At 45.1% G+C, this 20,695-nt stretch overlaps 1 protein-coding gene and 1 pseudogene across 1 annotated transcript; one reads left to right on the top strand and one right to left on the bottom strand.

The window, feature by feature from the left end:
* Positions 1–267: 267 nt before the first annotated feature.
* LOC133912217 (uncharacterized) lies at positions 268–5,724 on the bottom strand (annotated as a pseudogene).
* A 5,137-nt stretch (positions 5,725–10,861) lies between these two features.
* Positions 10,862–12,936, top strand: LOC133910503 (probable ATP-dependent DNA helicase CHR719). Its single transcript, XM_062352880.1, has 5 exons — positions 10,862–11,152; positions 11,750–11,854; positions 12,642–12,645; positions 12,745–12,809; positions 12,913–12,936. Exons 1-5 carry the CDS (start codon positions 10,862–10,864, stop codon positions 12,934–12,936), a joined length of 489 nt encoding a protein of 162 aa, XP_062208864.1.
* The last annotated feature ends 7,759 nt before the right edge of the window (positions 12,937–20,695 follow it).

Raw genomic sequence — 20,695 nt, 5'->3', positions numbered from 1 at the left:
CTGGACCACAAACAGCAAGCTCATTACGCGAGTACACTAGGCGCCAGCCAATCAACGAAGCTCGTCAACAAGTGAGGCACCAATCATACGCATCGCAATAACTTTTCACACTGACTCATGACTCCAGCACGGAGCTGCAGCTTCACAGCTCCTTCCAGTTCCATGCCAACACAGGAGATCGCGTGAAATTCCAGCTAAGTCGTGTTGCCCTCATCACAGCCTGCCCCACCTTTTCCACGGCACGATTAGATTCCGATAAAAGGACGGTGTGAAAAACACACACATTTATTCGGCGCGTATTGCCCCGTAGTTGTGCACCCAATAAATAACAAGAGTACAGTCCAAGACAACAACGTAACGCAGACCAGACGGGCACCCACTATCCAGCGGCAGCAGTACTATCCCATCTGCTATCAAGATCAACTTTAATACAGGGGCCCTACCTACATGCACAAGTAGCAATAGCTTTTGCTCAAAGAGATTCTTCTCCTCGCTCAATTCCAGCCAAGAGAAAATGTCTGCTTCACCTCCATGCCCATGTACCAACACCTCAGCTTGTATCAAGCAGGATCCAGAGCTACTTAGGAGTAAAAGTAGTGGAAGCTGCAGGTGCTTTTGTAGATATTACACTGCAGCATGTTCCTGATAAAGAATGCAAGAAACAAACCAATATATGGAACGGTAGCCGCTTGCAAAATATTGATGGGTTTAGTTAGGAGAACTGTGGCGCAGATGCATGAATCGGTCCACCGAGAGGTGTGCATTAGTTTAGATCCATTTGTATCGGCCACAACTCTGACTTAGTCGGTCAGTACCTCCTCTTTGGTCTGTTATCGTCAGAGTTGCCATCACGCCACCCTTGAGGACCACGGTGCCTGCAGCCATCTTCTTGCTCGCCCCTCGTCCTGTGTCCCGGCCTGTTCCTGAAGCGACCATCCAGCTCTCGTGGACCACCACCTTCAGCAAAATCCATGTCGTCCTCTGTATGGTAGGAAAGCATCTCCTCTTCGTCAACCAGGCCTGCTTCCAAGGGACGACGATACCCTCTCCTCTCTCTGTACTTCCTTCTATCCGCGAGTTCGTCTTCTGCTCGAAGTTCAGCTAGGTGAGCAGGATGCAAAGGTAGCTCGAAGGCATCTCCTTCCAGAGCTTGATGTGAATCTATCATGCCACACCTCCTCATGTTTCTTTGCATACCTCTCTCATCATGGCCTATTTGATCCAAAGGTGAACCATTGCGTCGTGTGTGACGACGATGCGGCAGGAATGGTCTTTCAGTTCGCATTAGGGGTGGTGATCTGTGCATTGCTTCAGGTGATCGTCCCCGGTGGAAATGCACAGGAGCACCCCTTCCTTGCACAGGCGAATGGCTCCTCTGTCTGTGGATGAATCCATGATCACCTTGTGTGTTATGTCGATAGGAATGCGGCATAAAAAACCTCTCTTCGATCATGTCATGTGGTAGATCCAGTCTAGGGTCTGGAACCTTTCTTCCATGGAAATCGTCAATGTCCATATCTCTCATGAGGCAGCTGGGCGGTGAACGACGCCGCCTATGCGGCATTCGGTGCAAGTGCCCAACGTCCTCTTCAAATGGGTGCCTCCTTCCACTAATAGGTTCATCGGCAAAGGTAATTTCAGACTCGTTGCTCATTCTTCGATCTCGGAAGTTCCTCGGATGACTGCGGGATCCAGCACCGCAACCACCATAACGGTGGTCTGTCTTTCGTGGGTCGATCATGTCATATGAATGTCTGCCACCATGGTACTCTCCTTTGTTTTCTCGATCGGACTCCATGAGCCTTTCCCATCTTTCATTCCTGTAAAAGAAAAAATTGAAAAAAAGGGGGGAAAACTTTTGTAATTCAAGTCAAACTTAAAACCAAGCAAAACTAGGCACCGTATGTGTGGGGACCTTGCATCATGATTACTCAGTATCCCACAAAGGAAACAAATGACACGATTCATACCTGTTCACATAAGCATGACCCAGATCTCTCCAGTGTGACCCAACAAGCTGTCCATCTCTTTCAATCTGTAAAGATGTCTTACACGATTCAGGTTTAGATTTATCACATTCTGACTTGTCAGACACTGACATCAACTTGCCGCATTCACTATGTGGTTGACTGCTTGAAGCCCCATCAAGCTCTGAGTCTTCACCCAGGACTGAATCCCTTGGGTGTAAATCAGACTGTTTAGCGACCTCTTCACTTTCTGTCTGATGCTCCGTCTTCACAGCAACAGTTTTTGCATGGTCCTCACGACAACTAGCAGCTTGCTTACCATGTGGAGACCCTTCTGACCTTATCTCTGGGCTTATAGCCTTCTCAAGGCAGATATCCAAAGACTTAGGAGATTGCCTAGTAGATTCCATTTTAGGGGAAGTAGATTTTTGCGAAGCTGACGACCTTTCGAGATCTGTTGAACTGGAGCCTATGGCAGCTTTAATATTATGCATGCTATTGTCACTATTGTTCACCGAAGAATTCTCATCTGATTTCAATGATTGTTTGTCTTTAGATTTTTCATTAAGAAAAACCTCATTTCGATGCCCCTGTTCACCTGTTGGGCTGACAGCATCCACTCTGATTTTAGCACACTTGTTATCATCAACACCTTCCATGCTCACCTTATTTGTCAAAGATGAACAATCCTGAAGCGTATCACTGTCATGCTCTTTCTTTAGTTCTTTGCATAAGTTATTAGCATCGATACCATCCTCAGTGATTGGACCACTCCCCAAAGGCTCACCATGAGGCTTGTTAGTAGTAGGTAGCCGTGAATCAGTATTATCATCATCATCTGAACAATCCATTTCAGCACTCCCTTGTGACATACCATCAATAGTAGCCTGGTCCTGAGAACTAAGAACCAAAGGTTCAGCCATAGGATTGGAGGATCTTCACAATGCATCATAAGCTCCATTAGCATCACAAGGCATCTGTGTCACATCCTCATGAGCATGAATATGACTGGCTGGTGGTTTGCAAACAGTATTAGAACATGAAGCTTCTAAAGTAGAAATGAAGGGCTGACTCGATGATTCACATAATCCAACAGCAGGATTGGCAACATTACTTTCCAAAGTCGATGATTTTGCTGCCATCAAAGGTGCAGAATGACCACTTACTGTTGCTACCGCAGGACTAGGGGTAGCACTTGTGGATTCTTCAAGCTTCACAAACTTCTCAACTTCAGGAACAGTAGTCATTGTCTCAGTGTGGGCAATATCAGGCAAACTTTCAGCTGGTATTGGGATATTATCAGTTGCTATATCAAGCCCGTTATGGATACTGTTATTTGGAAAGATGTCAGAATTTAAATCAAAGCCAGTCTTACTGGGAACTTGAGGTGCACTGTCAGCCTTTTCAGATTCAGCGCAATTGTTAGTTAGTCCAACACTTTGTCCTTCTACCAGATGTGCCTTTTCAGCATTGTTTAGAATATGCTGTTGGGATGGTTCTTCAGGTTCTTTCTTCACCAAGCTATTAGACACCATCTTATCAGGTCCAGAAACATTCGACAATATGGTATTCTGAGTGTTTGCATTGCAAGGCACAAGTGTCACAGTCTTCTCAACTGTTGACTTATCTGACCCCGGTGTAGCAGCCTCCTCACTAACCTTTTTGGAACTTCCAGCTGGTTCAGAATGAAATAAAGCATTAGAAGCATTGAGAGACTTAGGCTCATCCATGGGCTTACCAAATAGAGAGAGACTCAATTCTGGAGCAGGAGCAAGTTCTTTCCAGTTTATCCCTAGTTCAGGTCTAGCTGGTGGTTTAAGTTGCAAATCTAAGGTAACATCAGCTGGTCCACACTTATGAGAAAGCCCATATGAATTGGACAAGTTCAGAGTACTGTCAATATTCTGACTCAGTCCACTGCTTATTGTAGAAACAGGTGCAGCTGGGGGAACCTGTGCTTTCTTATGCTGAATTGTTCTATGATACAACCCAATCCCACTTCCATGCATTGTAGGCAAGCCTTCAAGTGAATCAACTGGGTCCAATGGCACATTCAGATCCAATGGTAGTTTGCCGAAGCTACTGTTAGAAGAAGCATTGATTTCACTTGCTATTTGACCATTTTTGGGGTGTTGTGCTAAAGAAAAGCCAGAAAACCCCTGATCTACTTTCTCTTCCTTCACAACAGAACCACCATTATTTTTGCCATTTCGACGAGATGGTAACTGTAGACCGAGAGCCAAGAAGCTCTGGTGCTGTAATTCGTCAACCGGCGCAACACTCCTACCACTCTCACAAGAAGGGATCTCTCTTGATCCATTAAATAGCACTCCATTGCTATTGGTCATGGATAGCGTAGTAAAGGACCTGTTGGCATGGTCTTGGATCTGGGAATTAACGATTCCCTTACCTTTGGTGATCACATTTGTGTCTGGTTTAGCAGTGTTGAAGAAGGATTCCTTGGCACAGCTGGCACCTGCAGCTGAAACGGACATCTCCGTCGCTAGAGACGAGGGATTCATTGAGAACGGCAATCCAGATGGAACCGGTTCATCAGACAATGAAAATGGTCTTTTCTTTATTGGCACACCAACCGCCGGGTCACCAAATCGCAGAACGTGTGGTTGACTGCAAATCTGCTCATAAAACATCCAGAATTTATGTACGAATTGGATAGAGACATCCAAACAACCAGAGTGGACCTACAACGAGGAAGTTTCTGAGTACCTCTTCCTTCTTGGTTACCGACATCTTGCCGTGTCACGGAACCAACCAATAATCTGTGTCCTCTGGTACAAATCACGGTCAGTTCCCAAAACAAACCAGAATTGCAGGCGCAAAGAAAGCACAGCAAAACGCGTACCAACCGACAATAAAGGAGCACACGGTACGGTGGATCAACGATGCTACTAGTAGCATACTGAGATAAAAAAAAAAAACAAATACTCCTCTTAAACCAGACGACGAAATTATTTATTGTTAAGTTAAATTCAAGACAGTACAAGTTTTCTACAAGAAGAATCAAAGAGGTAGATTAGCTGAAAGTTGGTTAATGATGAATCGATGGTACACACAACAGAAAGACTTGATTAGTGCAAACACTACAGTAGCAGTCTAGCATCATTGACCTCAAAAGCAAAATCAATTGTTTCCCGGACACTGCAGCTCGATTCATTCATTGATGGCAAGATGCGCGCAATGAGATCACAACCAGAAGTTACCTATTAGTACAAAGCAATCGCTCCCGACCCAATTCCTAGCAATCCCCAGCAAATTAAAGAGCAGCAGTGGCCCAAGAACAAGTCGCTAACACAGCTGAAGTAATACACCTCAAAACTTCCCCCAGACAGAAGCAAATCCACAACCCCGGAGACGAAGAACAAAAAGAACACACGCTTGCGTGATAGAGAAGCATCCCAATATTCCTCCAGGAAATCACCAATCTCGCACAGAGAATAACTACAATATACTCCCCCTCCCCTACAACTCACACAAACAAACACTCGTAACGAACTGAAGAGATTTAGATCGCAAAATCTCAGCAAGAACGATCCAGAAAACTAAAGAAAAAAAGGCAAATCCCCCCCCCCCCCCCCCACACCTCTTCCGTCCTAAGGAACCGCACAAACAGCATCATCTCATACAACTAAAAAAGAGAAAGAGAAAAGGAGAAGCAGCAACTACCTGATTGCTCCAGTGTCTCCAGTCCAGGAAGTCGGAGAGAGCTCGCGGCTGGCACAAGTAGATGGCGGCTATGTATGCGGGCGCGGCAGGGATTAAAAGGGCGGGTGGGAGGGGGGGGTGCGGGGCGACGGCGACGCGTCAACCACTCCCAATTTCCTTCTCTCTCTTCCTCGCTTCCAATCACCTGTCCCTTCTATTTCTTTCCCACCGATATCATCTACCTCCCCTCAGAAAAATAATTGCCATATACTCTGCAGCGGCCGAATATTTTCCCGCTCGTTTTCTAACCGTATCTGAGTATTATCTCGAGATGCGGTGCGTGCCTTGCGGAAGTTCCCGGTCCCAGAGTCCAAGCCTGGCCACCCGGGTCGGGTGGTCCAGTGGGAGGCACGTGGAGCGACCAGTTGTCAGGGGCCGTCCGATGAGTGGACCCCCGAGCCGCCTCCCTCCGTGGTGCGGTAGGGTTTGGTCACCCAATACCGTCTGCGGGCGGGCCCGCGGTTCGTGGGCGCGGGGTGGGTGGGGCGCGAGGCCCGCGTGGGGGATCGAGTTGGCAGGTTTTGGAGGCTTGGAGCTGGCGCTGGACCAGAGGAGCAGAAGCGTCGGGCCAGTGCAGCGCGGCTCGTGCCGGCCCTGCGATTCGTATCATGCTACACTAATGCGACTTTGGTTAACTCTCAGCTGTCAGATCGTGAGCGGACAAACAGCGATGAGTGCTACAGGACCCGTAATGCAGTGCTCATAGGGCCTGTTTGTTTCAGCTAGAGATTCTGAAAAGCAGTTTATAAAAGCTGGATTGTGAAAAACTTTTAGACTGTAGATTCTAAAAAAATTTAATGGACAGTTTAGTAAAATGGACTTTCACAATCTATCAAAAGCTGAGAAAAACCAGCTTCTCAGATTATCACAATTCAACCAGCAGATTTTAAAAAGCTATAACCAAAAGCTGCCTGTTTGTTTCAGCTTCGGATTATAAAAGCTGAAAGCCAGAATCCGAAGCTGAAACAAACAGAGCCTTACTACTTTCGCTACAGTAAAAACTACATAGACACTGTACCTTTCACGCGAATTACTGTAACATATTGAGTGACTGACTAGTCGATCTCGCGTGGGAGAGCGCTCGGGGAGGGCGGACTTCGGGACATGGAGTAGTACCCGCTTGGCCCACCACGGTCTGGAAGTGGTTGGGCTGGATCCTCTGCAGCGCATCGCTCGTTGCTATTCTGGAGTTGTTTGGCAAGTACACTAGGACTGATAATACGAAAGGAGGAAACGTGCCCTAAAAAGCACAGAAGCAGAAGGTACTTTCACCTTGCGTACTTAATGATGATTGTGCACTAGACATTTGCTGTTTTAAGAGAGCGTGTATCATAATTGGAAACATATTTACGTTCGAAACTGTGAACACGTCGGAAGGAGTCAGGACTCAGGACCCCAGCAAGGATATGCCGCAGAAAATCGCGTTGAAAAATGTGACAGCGGGCACACTTTGGCTGGTTGTGTCATGTGGGGCGGTATAATATCGTCCTGGAAAGGAGTAAAGAAATGAGCAGCAGATAGGGTCAGTTTGGACCTTTGCAGACGAGGCAAGGCACCTCCATCCATCGAATCCTACCGGGTAGCATCTCCATCCATCCTCCGGCGATATCCCGTGTAGGTACTCATATGTACATTTTATTATTTATTTCAACATTTGATTTTAAAAAATATGAGTATTTATGTCAAATCTAAGACTAGAACGTAAGATCTTAAGTCCTCCTCTAACGGAGCCCTTAAATCACACTTGAGAAACATGTTTCTAATTGATATTCCTCTTTCCCTCATGTCAGTAGCTTCTGTCTTATGATTCCCTTTCACAACCTATTTTAATAATTTATTCATCGTAAGTCCTTCTAGCAACAATTCAAATATCCCTTTATATGCATCTTCCTAACAGTCTCTGCACGTGGATCTCTTCTACTAGTGATTTAATTGAGGCTAATCCTGCCGCATCCACTTCCTTCCATCAATTAGTGGAATCTCCAAAAGCGGAAGAAGTTCTTTGCGCTAAATACCTTCTTTGCAAGCCATGGTCTCACAACGGACCAAAATGACCATCAGAAAGCAGATTTACTATGCCGCTATCATTGTGCATATTTTGCAGTCTTTTTTCTACCGTTATAGGAAAGGGGAGGAGAGAGATATTTAAATTTAAGTACTTTTCTTTTTTATCACTGTTTATAGAGACTGATAGGTGGATTTAAAAGAAAGAGGAGAGTAATGAAAAGTAAAAAATAGCGTAACTATTATAGATATAAAAAATAAATAGTACTATAATAACGTTAGAATATACCATAATAGTGTTATATGAATAAATTTTTAAAATATCTAATGAAAAATACCTAACCAACATATGTATCGCAACGACGACACCTTCTGTCCAACTGGTGGCATAGCCACGTTGTGTGAGACAGGTGCACAGGCATCCCTCACATCTAAAGTTACTATTAAATATAGTTATCATAAAGAGTAAATAAAAAGTAATTTGTCAAACAGTAACTATACATGCACCTCTTATTTTAGTCTGACTTCGCCGCTGGGTCCAACAAAATCCATGCACCGTGCAGACTTCGGTTGGTCGATGTAGTACCATGCTGCGCTTATCCTTCAAGTTTCGGAAAATCCTGTGTGAGATGTTAAATTAGGTTTTACTAGAATAGGTTATAATAGCAGACGTTATGATCTGCCTCAGTACCGGATGGAGCCCTGGTAGTATAATTTTCTCCATCTCTTCCTCCGTGTAAGCGTCTAATAAATGTGTATTGACTGCTTGAAATGCTCTCAGTATTCTCGAGCCGTTTGTTAAGCTGTCGATTCCGACCTTCTAAGTATTCCGTGATAGTTTGATGTGTATCTAACTAACTGGTTTCTCTCCTACTTAAAAAAAACATGTATGACCTACTAAGAATAATAATTCTCTGCTCGATAGATTCCTCTGCGATTGCTGCCCACCCCATCTCACCGTACCCCCTCTCACGTGCGTTCGGCTCTGTCGGTGTATCAGGAACCGGAGGTCCCCGAATCCCGAGGTCAGGCCAGCAATCCGCCACATGGTGCCATCCCGCAAGGTCTCTCTTGTAGGATGAGAAAAAGTCAAGTCCCGGGAGAAGATGCTCGGAGCCACGGTCGGTGGCCCCCGAGTATCCCAGTTCCCCGATGATCCACGGAATCCAAGTACCGGGAAGAAAGTGCTCGGGGAGGTGTACGATCACCCCCGAGCACCCTAGTCCCCGACGATCAGAAGAGCTAAATTTCAGGAGAGAGTGCTCGGGGCTGCGTGCGGCCCCGAGCACTCGGTTCCCCGAGGGTCCATGCAAGAGTGCTCGGGGAGGTGAACAGTACCTCCGAGCACTCGGCACCCCGAGGACAAGGAAAGGCATTCCCGGGAGAGAGTGCTTGGGGATGTGAATAGTACCCCTGAGCACTCGGTACCCCGATGACCCAGAAAGACCCCCAAGGGGCCTACCGATGAGGTGTCACCAGTCAAAGGCCCGAGGCCGCATTTAATGAGCGTGCGTGGCCTGACGCCTCCAACTGCTACCGCCGCACTCAGCGTCAGTCCCTGCCATATTTTGGCAGAGAGGCGTGGGGTTATTAATTGCACGGGTCCCGTCCCATGCCATCCGGCTTGTCTCGGGATAACGTCGTAAGGATCAAGGCGTTCCGTCTGCCGCGCTACTGTGGTAGGGAAACAAGACAGGACGGGCACGCCGGGTTGCTCTGTGGCTGCCCGGTGGGCCCTCTCCACGGCGCCCGTTGTTAGGGCATTTATGGTGACGGATGACCGGGCGTGCGACGTATTTTCCACCCCTGGTCACTTCGCCCAGAGGAAATGATGATGCCCTTTCCATTTATGGAGTCTCGGAACTCGAGCCCCCTCCTTCCGTTCGGGGCAAGTCGCGGACGCCGAGTACTTAAAGCAGCCGGCGGCACAGGGCAGAAAAAAGAGAGAGACAGAGGCAAAAAAACAAGAGACGAAGAATAGCAAAACAGAGACCAAGAACCAACGTGAAGAGCACAGCGCAAGAGAACACTATGAGGAAGGCTGAGCCTAGTCCCAGCCGAAGAACAAGGAGTTCCAAGCTCTTAGATAGACCCACATTCTTGTAACCAGCAATATCCTTGAGGGACTTCCTCAGGACAGTTATAGCATCTATACAGGAGTAGGGTATTACGCCCCCGTGTGGCCTGAACCTGTCTAAATTCCGGTGCATTTACTTCTTCTTGCACTAGGTTAACACCCCCACCACCGGCCGTTGCATTCATTCCCATTTATTTCTCCGGCGAACTTATTCAGGATCATCCCCCGGCCGAATCTCTAAAAAGGGGTCTCTCGGGATCCCTGCGACTGGAGTTAATCCTCCGACAGGCTCCCTCTCCTTAACTCCCCAACAAATCCCGCTAATTCCGCTCCTCCGCCTCATCCCGTCGCAGAAGCAAATTCTATAGGATCCGGTTAAACAAAAGACCCTCTCTCCTGTGATGACACGTGTCCACTCCCTCTCTCTCCTCTTCAGCCTAACCATTGGATCACAGAATGGATGGCATAGATGGGGTCTCACGAGAATTTTTCTGGACATGGTCCTATAAAATTTGCTTCCTCCCGCCGCCCACTCCATTGCCAGCCACCTCCCGCCCTTCTGCGTTCGCCCGCCCGCCACGTATTGCCCCCTACGCCGCCCGCCCTCGGTCAGCAGCCAGTCGCCTCCGCTGACCCGCTCTTCCCCTCCCCTCCACTTCGGCCACAACTCCCTCCCCTCCACCGACCCGCTCCTCCCCTCCCCCCCTCCCGTCGTCGCAGGAGCCCCACCTCCACCACCCACCCTTGCCGACGCCTGAGGACCCCGACGCCAGAACAGATGAGCCGGTCACGGGGCCCACATCCGCGCCCTCGAGCGGCCCGTTCAAGGACCGCAACGCCCTCCTTGACGCCTGCGGCCGCGACTTTCATGTGCTCCAGAATGCCCTGTGCCGGCAGGACGAGCAGCGCAAGGGCGGCGACAAGGACGCGACGCCCTCGCGCCACGAGCCCTCCACCGCCGCCGTCACCCTGGCGAAGCCCAAGGTGGAGAAGTCCCTCAGCAAGGGCATCGTTCCCATCATCCTCGTGCCCAGCGGCTCGCAGGCGCTCATCACAATCTACAATGTCAGGCGCGAAACCCTAGCCAGCTATGGCGGCGTCCATGGAGGCCGCAACGGCACCTGCCGCAGTGGCCACGGTGGAGGAGGCCGGCAACACGGTGGAGGAGGCCAGGATGCTCATCGGTGTGCTCAACCTGCTCTCCTGCAACCTCTCGCTGCCCCCCGTCATCTTGCAGGCGGTCTCGTCCATCTGCCACAACAGCAGTGCCGGTGAGAAGGAGGAGGAGGAAGGGGAAGAGGAGATGGCTATAGTGGATAGGGGCTATGAGAGGAACGCCGTCGTTGACGGTCTAGCCGAGGTGCGTGCCAATGGTTCTTCGGTTTGTGTGGCGCTTTGCCTATTTTTATCGGATGCGCCGGGGTCGCGTATTGGATTGGCGTTGTGATGTTGGGGTCGGTTTGATTCGGGATTCACTTAGGGTTTGTAGAATTCGACGAGATTTAGCTGTGATTTTGATAGTATTTCTGGATTCTAGCGTGATTCGTGGTGGGGCTGTGGGGATTATGGGCTGCACTTGGAGCTCATGCCTTTGTGCACAATTGGGTTTCTACTTGAGCATTAGCTTTCATGGCTCGCGTTGGGGCAGATGCATCTCTGTGAGGTCCTGCAAATTTCTTTGTTGGATATGGTCTCAGTTTTCTGTGAGATGGATCTCTGTGAAGTTTGACTAGGACTTAATTAGCAGTGCTCTAAGGCGATGATTTGCCCTCGATGGATGGCTTGACTTAGGTCCTGTTTGGGGGAGCTGGAGCTTATGGGCTTTTTCTGAAAAGCTGCTTATGGCTTCTGAGATAAGCGGTTTGGCTTATAGGCTTAATTTTTAGCTTCTCAGCATACCAGCTTTTCAGAAAAGCCACCCTCAACCAGTTTTTCAGCTTTTAGTTCATTTCACCAGAAACCAGCTTTTGCTTCTCAGAAAAGCTCCTCAGCAATCAACCTGTTTGGGGGAGCTTCTCAGCTTCTTAGCTTTTCTGAGAAGCAGAAGCTCCCCCAAATAGGGCCTTATCCAGTTTTCCATCAGGTCGCAATTTTGCGATTGATTCTGGTCTAGAAAAATCTGATTATCCCTGAAACAATGATTCTGGTCTAGAAAAATTGCTTATCTTATGTTTTTAGGTGTTTGCTAATATTTTTGTTTGTTTGTGATGTAGCTGCAAAGTTCATATTATCATTGTGATAATTGGACAGAAGCTTTGCTTTACCTCTTGGTTTTGGTTGGGGTGAAGTGCTTGCACCTTGATTGAAGAGCTTGAAGATGCAATATTTAAGAATCAAAGGACACCCATATCCTACTCAGAATTGGCCGCTCTAAAAGGACGATTCAATGCATCCATTCAGCATCGACTAGCTGAACTCGAAGGTCTTATAGGAACCCCTTTTTTATGCTTTGTTAGCTTATTGATTCTCTAAGTTACATTAGTTTTTTTTAAATACTTTCTTTTAGCTTTCTATCCCGGTTTCGTCTTTTTGGTCACATAAAACCTTGTTGGGTTGCCTTTTTTTTTCTTGGTCTTCCGTGTCAACTACATGTCTACATCTCCAGTCTTACGATGGTCCATGGTCTGGCATTGGTCCTAGGCCTTCTTTCGGTTCTGTGGCTTGGTCTGGCCTCGGTCCCAGCCTTTCTTTTGTTTCTATTTCTAAGTTTGATTATGAAGAAAATTTTGAATTTATAATTGTACTATTCAAAAGGTGGATAAACTGCAAATTTAGAATGGCTTTTTTTTTGTGTTTGATTATATCCACTTGTTATTCAATGTTGAGCATATGTCGATTACAGTTTGCCTATGCTTGCATTTTTTTTCTAGGCAGGTGCCTTTAGAGCTTCTTTACTGCTTAACTTCTTTGAAGAGTTGTTTGATCATCGCCATGTTTACCTGCAACAGACCCTTATTTCTTTTTATGTGCCAGGGTTACCTTCCACTAGGGGTGAGTATGTGAAAATGAAATGTTTGCTTGAATTGTACGGGCTAAAGGTAAATTGGCTAAAAGTAAATCTTATGCAGAAGGGAAAAATTGTTTGATGCTATCTTAGCCATTTGCATGTAATGTAGGTTGTGCTAACTGCATGTAATGTAGGCTGTACTAACTGCTACTGTGTAGGCAATATTGTCCAAAATTAAGTTGGGATTTCCTTACTAGGTTTAGAACTTATGTTCTATCTAGGTTAAAAATTAAAATTATGTTGGGATAAATATCTGAATAAGCTAAGTTACATGTTGATTAAAATTATGTTGGGACTTTTGTTCATATTACTTACAAAAAGTTGATGAGGGTCAGAAAGAGTTGATTTTCTTCTTTACACTCCGTAGGGAACGAAAATGGTATACAAGCATTTGGCTACACCATACTTTGTTTTTGTGTTTGATAGCTCCGAGAATGAACTCGTCATGCTCGATCTCATACAAGGTAACCTAATAGCTTATTGATGCTATTGTTTTTCTTTCAGTTGCTAGAATTGATAGGCACATGTATTATGCCTAAATAAAAGAGGAAGGCATTTGCATAATAATGAATTATATGCACTGTGTTATCATGCTATTCACTGATTTGACTTGTCTTAATACAAAATCATCAGCTGCTAATATGCTTCTTTCAGTACTCAAAAACCCTTGCTTGTGATCTTCTATTCTTTATTTGCAATGCGATCTTTCTCTGCTGCTAAGTACCTATGAACTTTGATGTAACTACAGTAGCACATTATCAACATGCTTCTCTGTCCATCAATTTTGTTTAGCTACTGAACTTTTCATCTTGTACTTCACTGTCACTAAAACTGCTTCTCTCTTACTTTTGTCTAAAAGGACTCCTTTTATCAGCTTTGATTTTACGAGGTTGATTAATCTGTATACACTTTATCTTGTGCACAATTTTTGTTAAAACATTGGATAGATGCTTTAAGAATGTATGCGAGGTTGACATTGTATTTAACTTCAATAAGGTACTATGATTCTCTTGATTTGATCCTTTATTCTAGATAGTGCTATCGAGTATGTATGGTACATGTTTGTTGAAGTTTCCATCTATCATTGATCCTTCATTTGCACATTGCATGCCATGGCATCGAGCAGCAAAAAGGCGGAACTCAGAAATTCATTAATATTACATGAATTTTTGCCAGAGGTACATGAAACCATGATTATGCAACCATAATATTACTTTAGGGATAAATTTGTTATTTTGATTACTTAGTTCATATCCCGTGTGAAATGCAGGAACCATTGCAACACATGGGTATTTAACTAGTAAACTTCATAAATTATAAGCAAGGAGGCATCGCAAAACAAAAAAGAAAAGAAAACCTTATACCTGAGGCCAACTGCTTAGCTGGACGACTCATCTTCTCCTTAAAAGTGTTATGAACAAACAACTTATGAGATTAACATGTGATCAATTAGCCTGATAACTGTCATAAGTAGTTATTACAAAGGGACACCCGTCCGGTGGAACTGCCACCTGAACAGACATATTCATGTCCCTTGAACATGTATATATGTGTATAAACTCATCAATCAATAAACACAAGTTTCATTCTCTCTAATCTCTGCCTCTCGATCTACTGTCTTTCATTTAAAACATGTTATCAAGCACGTAGTTCACCACTGAGCATTCGCAAGAAGAAAGAGACCATCTGGCCAAACAACAAATACCAACAGAGAGGCACGAAGGCCTCTCCCAGACAGTGAGCACTCCATGGCGAACCCATTTTTCCCAATCCATGGCATACCTGCATTTCCGCACGTCATCGTCGTTGTCCTGCCGTGTCGTCCTCACCATCATTAACCACGACATCGTCCACACCGCAGTGTTGCTCATCGTGGTTTTGGCCGCCATAGCAATCCTTCACGGGTCGCAACACATGCGACAGTCTTGTATAACATTTGGCCACTGCTCTCACTGGCACTGACCTCGCTACCCATGCTGCCCTACTCTTTTGGAGTTCGGGCGTCTGCAGCACCGGCCAACGGCTTGAGATCCTTCACGACTGCGGCTCCCAACATGATGGGGGTTGACTCCGGACCACCACCAACTATGGCAGCACACTATGGTGCTACTCCTCTCTTCAACGCTCCAGCGGTGGTGGTGTCTTCCTTGGAGGAGGAGGAGGATCCGGAGGAGCGCATTTGGTTGTACTCTCCTGAGTACACCCCGCTGTCTCCTCCAAGGGTTGAGGCCGCTCGCTCCATTCCAGTGCAAGCCACTGGAGCCTCCTCTAAGATGGCAGAACCGGCTTCGAAATCTTCCAATGTGACGATCGCTCGCCGCAATGGATCTTCCGAGTCCGCCACGACAGGAGCCATCTTGGAGCAATGGCGGACTATGGTCCCGCCTCTTCTTCCAATGGCATCGACCTCAACATGCCGGCTAGGTCTTCCTCCGTCGCGCCGGCCTTCATCGACTCCAGCTTTAAGGTCGAGGAGGCTCTCTCTGATGAGTCTTTAACCTCCGCCTCCATTGACATCGCGCCGTGCATCTTAGCCGGAGGCACTATGGCAACACGACGTGGTTCCTCGACCTTGACCGCTAGATCCATGGTGTCTGCACCTACTGCGTCAGCCCACCACACCCTTCATCGATTTGCCACAGCGGCGGCTAACCGCCATCCGAGCCTCCGCCCGGGGTCGTGGGCCCCTGGGGCCTTCGGCTTTCCCTCCGAAGGCGCCTAAGCGTGCTCGGGCGTGCGTGCATGCTTAGGGAAGGAGCTACACATATTTATTCATGCGCGCATGTGACGGGAAGGGGGCGGTGCACCCCCTCGTCAACGTCCTCACCAGTGCGACACCATCTAGACTGGATCGGGTCCGGCCCCTTTTGGTGGCTTGACCTCCACCTTGGCTGGCCCAACTACATGGTGACGCACGACTCGGTGGCTCGCCGGCTGGGCCACTCCCATCTTTAGTGGTCCGGCCTCCATCCCGTTGGATCGGCTCTAGCCTCTCTCCGACTGCTTCGAGTGGCTCCATGGCAGCACAAGCGGCACCATGTTTGTCCACGGTGACCACCATGTGAACGGCCGGCTCAGCCCTGGCGGCGCGCCCTTCATCTCTGGCTTCCCCGGCGGCACGCCCTCCTTCCTAGCTCGGCTTTGATGTGGTCTCCTTCATCTTCAGCATGACGCCGCCACTCCATCAACTGCCGACCGTCGGCTCTACGGCAGCCATCACAGCACCGGACCAACATGCGTCGGCCCATCTCGGGCGGCCGGCGGCTCAGCTCCGGCCAGTCAAATAAGGCGGCGATGGCTTCAAAAGAGACAGCCGGTGACCGGTTAGGGTTCCAACCCTAACCGCTGGCCTCACCATTTTATACGGTGTGGGGAGGGGGAGCTCGACCAGGCTCATGGGCCAAAAGGCCTAACAGACCAGAGCCCGAGTTGTTTCGGTCCATAGACCAAAATTTACAATGGTCAAGCTTATTTACAATAAACCCCTTAGGTTTCTTTATTATTTGAGCCATGTTCAAAATTTACTATTTACAATACTGTCAACTTATGTTTTAGCCCCTGTCTTGAACTATAATTGTGATTCGTACTGTTTTATGTTGTGAATTGATGTTCCAGACCCTGTTTTATCTGGAAAATTATTATGTCCCATGTGTTTGCCCTTGTGCATTCCCTATGACATATAATTATGTTTACAACTTTATTTTTGCAATTGAAATTTTATTTCTTGCAAATTAAGTGATTACCTCTCTGACTTGATATAACACAATGTTCCAAACCTTTACATATTGGCTATACACAAGGTAGTATTCTAGTACTACTGCGGGATCTACACTATGTCTAACACATAGTGACTATCCTTAACGTGCGTACCCAATGTCAAATTTGGAACCAAGGTCTACATATTTTTATGTGATTACCTTAATTCATATCTTATATTGGCCATACATAAGGTAGTAACTAAGTACTACTGTGGGATCTACACTATGTTTAGCACATAGTGACTATCCTCATCATACGTACTCAATTTGAATATGAATTAAATAAAGGTGTACACCATTTTAGTGATTACCTTAAAAGTGCTACTACAAGATTTGCATAACACAAAGTCGTGGGATTCATTGCATAGTTACAGATTATGCCCCCACTACTGATAGGTTTATACCAATTTTGGTGACTATCTTCAATGTGTTAGCAACATAATTTGAGGTCTACACTATATAATTGAAATCTCAACTTGATTTTACAATTTTTGCATTATTACAACATTACCATGATTATTCAATTTACCCAAAGTGTAAGTTCATTCAATCATCGATCAATTTGTAGGACAAAATGTCCAACGTCAAGTTCAACAGACTCGAGTTAGATGGCAAAAACTATCTAACATGAGCAATGGATATGAAGATAAGTCTATCTTCATGCGGACTCATAACGGCGACTAATCCTCCACAAGAGGGAGATCCGCCACTTCAAGATCAAATCAAGTATGTGACTTTATACTTCATAAGGTACCATTTACATTCAGATTTAAAATATGAATACTTTATGGTTGAAAATCCACATGATTTATGGAACTATCTCAAAGAGCGATATGAACAACAAAAGACAGTCATACTGCCTAAAGCACAACGCGAGTGGTCCAGCATTCGCCTCTAGGACTTTAAGTCCATTGGAGAATACAACCAATGTTTGTTCACAAGATCTGCTCTAGGTTGCTATTTTGTGACAAAGCTCTCACTGATGAGGAGAAAACTGAAAAAACTTTGTCTACAATGCTTCCTGCCCATAGGGTATTCTAACAAAAAATACCGTGCTAGGAACTACCAGCACTATTTTTAATTAATTTACACTTTACTTCAGGCCAAAAAGCATGATAAACTTCGTTTGAAGAATCATCACCAGCGCTCTACAGGCACTGCCCCTTTACCTGAAGTTAACTCTAATATTCAGAATACCAAGAAGTTTGACGACAACAAATGCTGCCCAAAGAACTTCAAAGGCAAGAAGAATCATAACAAGAAGCAGAAATTCCATAGAAAAAATAAGGGGAAGGGCATTTTCAAGAACAACAAAGACAAATATGACATTTGTCGTAAATGTGATTACTACAACCACACAACTAAGAAATGCACCCCAAAACACCTGGTTGATCTCTACCTTAAGTCCATTGGACAAAACCGACCAACTCAAGGCGAAAGATATGAAGCTCATTTCAATCTTCAACCTAACACCATTAGGATGGCAAGTTGTTCTCAAAGCGTTCATCCAGAACCGAACAACGATATCACTCTGCAGCAACAAGAGGACCTTGAGAGCACGGACAACATGCTCATGAAATTTGCTTTCAACGACTTATTTGGAGACCTCAATTAGACTCCCAATTATTAGATATTTTAATATCTATATCCTACATAGTGTTGTAATAGGTTGTTGTCATCTTATACTATATTGTGTATTCCAATAATGTATCAACATATTGATACTCAATAAAGCTGTATGTATTCTATATATATATCTATGAAGAATTTCACCTTAAATTCTCCATTTCTATATATAGATGTCTACGGGGGACAATCCAATTCAAGAGGAAATTTGGTTAGTGGACAGCTGTACCACTAACCCTATACTTAGGGAAACTAAATATTTTCAAACTCTTAAACAGAGTAAAGGAAATATTTTGACAATCGCAGGACGCGATGCTATTGATTGTTGGCTCTGGCCGTGCTATAATCACTCTCCATGTGGGTACTCAAATTACAATCGACGATGCTCAATTGTATCCCGATTTAATACGTACCCTACTAAGTTATAGAGATATCCGTCAAAATGATTTTCATATTAAAACCCATAATGACAACAAAGAGGAATATCTCCTCATTACCAAAAATAACGGATATGCCAAACAAATACTAGAAAAAAATCCCTCTTTATCTTCAGAATTGTACTATACATATATCAAACTTGTACCATATGTTGCGTATAAAGTAATTTTTTAGAATGTTGACACATTCCAAATATGGCACGATCTCCTTGGTCATCTCGGCATCGGAATGATGCAAAAAATTATCAGCAATTCAATTGGTCATGACATAAATACTGCCAAATTCCCACAATATTCGGATTTTGTGTGCACCGTATTTGCCACAGGAAAATTGATTTTAAGACCATCTTATCTTAAAATCCAAGCTGAACCACTCAAATTCCTTAAACGCATTCAAGTGATATATGTGGTCCTATCCAACTATTAACTGGACCGTTCAGGTACTTCATGGTTCTCATTGACGCATCTACATAATGGTCACATGTGTGTCTTTTGTCCACCTAAAACCATGCTTTTATCAAAATAATTGCTCAAATTATTAAATTACGAGCATATTATCCTGAACATAGGATACAATCCATTCGAATGGACAATACTGCTGAATTCACCTCACATGCCTTCAATGATTATTTTATGGCCCTAGGAATTCAAGTCCAGGATTCAGTACCATACACCCATACTCAGAATGGTTTGGAAGAATCTCTCATCAAGAGAGTCAAGCTCATTGCACGACCATTATTACATAATTACAACTTACCAACTTTATATTGGGGTCATACAGACTTACACGCTGCTGACTTAATTCAATTGCGACCAACTGCATATCACATTGCTTTCCCATTGCAGTTAGTACTTGGAAATCCTCCAAGTATTTCTCATCTGTGAAAGTTCAGTTGCGTTGTTTATGTACTGATCTCACCATCGCAGCGTACATCAAAGGACCCACACAGGAAATTAGGGATCTACGTGGGGGTATAACTCTTCGTCGATCATAAATGCCTAGAGCCCCTCATTGGGGACCTATTTATAGCCCGTTACGCTGACTGCATATTCGATGAGGAGCATTTCTTGGCATTAAGGGGAGATTTCAAGTACCAGAAAGAATGCCAGAAAATAAATTGGAATGCCATAAACATTTCCTCATCAGATCCACATACTCATGAATCTGAACTCCAAATTCAGAAAATCATAGATTTGCAAAAATTACAAATAACCTGCCAGATGCATTTACTGACAATAAAGGTGTCACTAAATCCTATATTCTTGCTAGGAATGTACCGGAAAGAGTGGAGTTACTAAACAAAATCACTTAACTCCCAAATCAAAATAAGAGAGGGAGAAGTACAGCTGCAAAGGATAAAACTTCTTGTAAGCTACCGCGAAACAGAGGAATCCTTCCTCCAAAATAGTAAATGCAAATCAACGTCAAGTTGAAAGACACCCATGATCTATGGATACTATACAATCCAGTGGATGTTCAACATTCAAATCCCAGCTCAACCGTGCACACAAATACTAATGCTGGGACATCGGAACACCTAGACTCTATCGTAATGGGAAATCACGATGAGTCAGAAATGGTAGATGAAATTTCCATTAATTATATTGATTCTAGAGAATCATTTGATAGAAAGACTACAATTATCGACACATACTTCTCCTCAAAGATTGCAAGCGGCCTTCTCAATGATCCAGATCCCAAGACTATAGCAGAGTGCTGCAAGCACTCGAACTGGACACAATGGAAGGATGCAATCCAAGCAGAATTGCGCTCGCTCTCCAAAAGAGAGGTGGTTAGATATAAAGTGAGTTTTCATCTGTAAACGGAATGAAAACAATGAGGTGGTGAGATATAAAGCGAGGCTTGTAGCACAAGGGTTCATGCAGAGACCCGACATTGATTTCAATGAGACTTATTCTCCAGTAATAAATGGAATCACGTTCTGATATCTAATTTCATTGGCAGTTCAAGATTATCTATCTATGCAGTTGATGGATGTAGTGACTACATACCTATATGGGTCACTTGATTCGGACATATATATGAAAGTCTCTGAAGGACTAGATATTCTGAATCCAAACACAAACCGCAACAT

Source organism: Phragmites australis, chromosome 3 (assembly GCF_958298935.1).
Source record: "Phragmites australis chromosome 3, lpPhrAust1.1, whole genome shotgun sequence".
NCBI classification, from domain to species: domain Eukaryota; kingdom Viridiplantae; phylum Streptophyta; class Magnoliopsida; order Poales; family Poaceae; genus Phragmites; species Phragmites australis.
The sequence above is the reverse complement of the archived record's forward strand: the minus strand, read 5'-3'. Positions and strand labels throughout refer to the sequence as shown.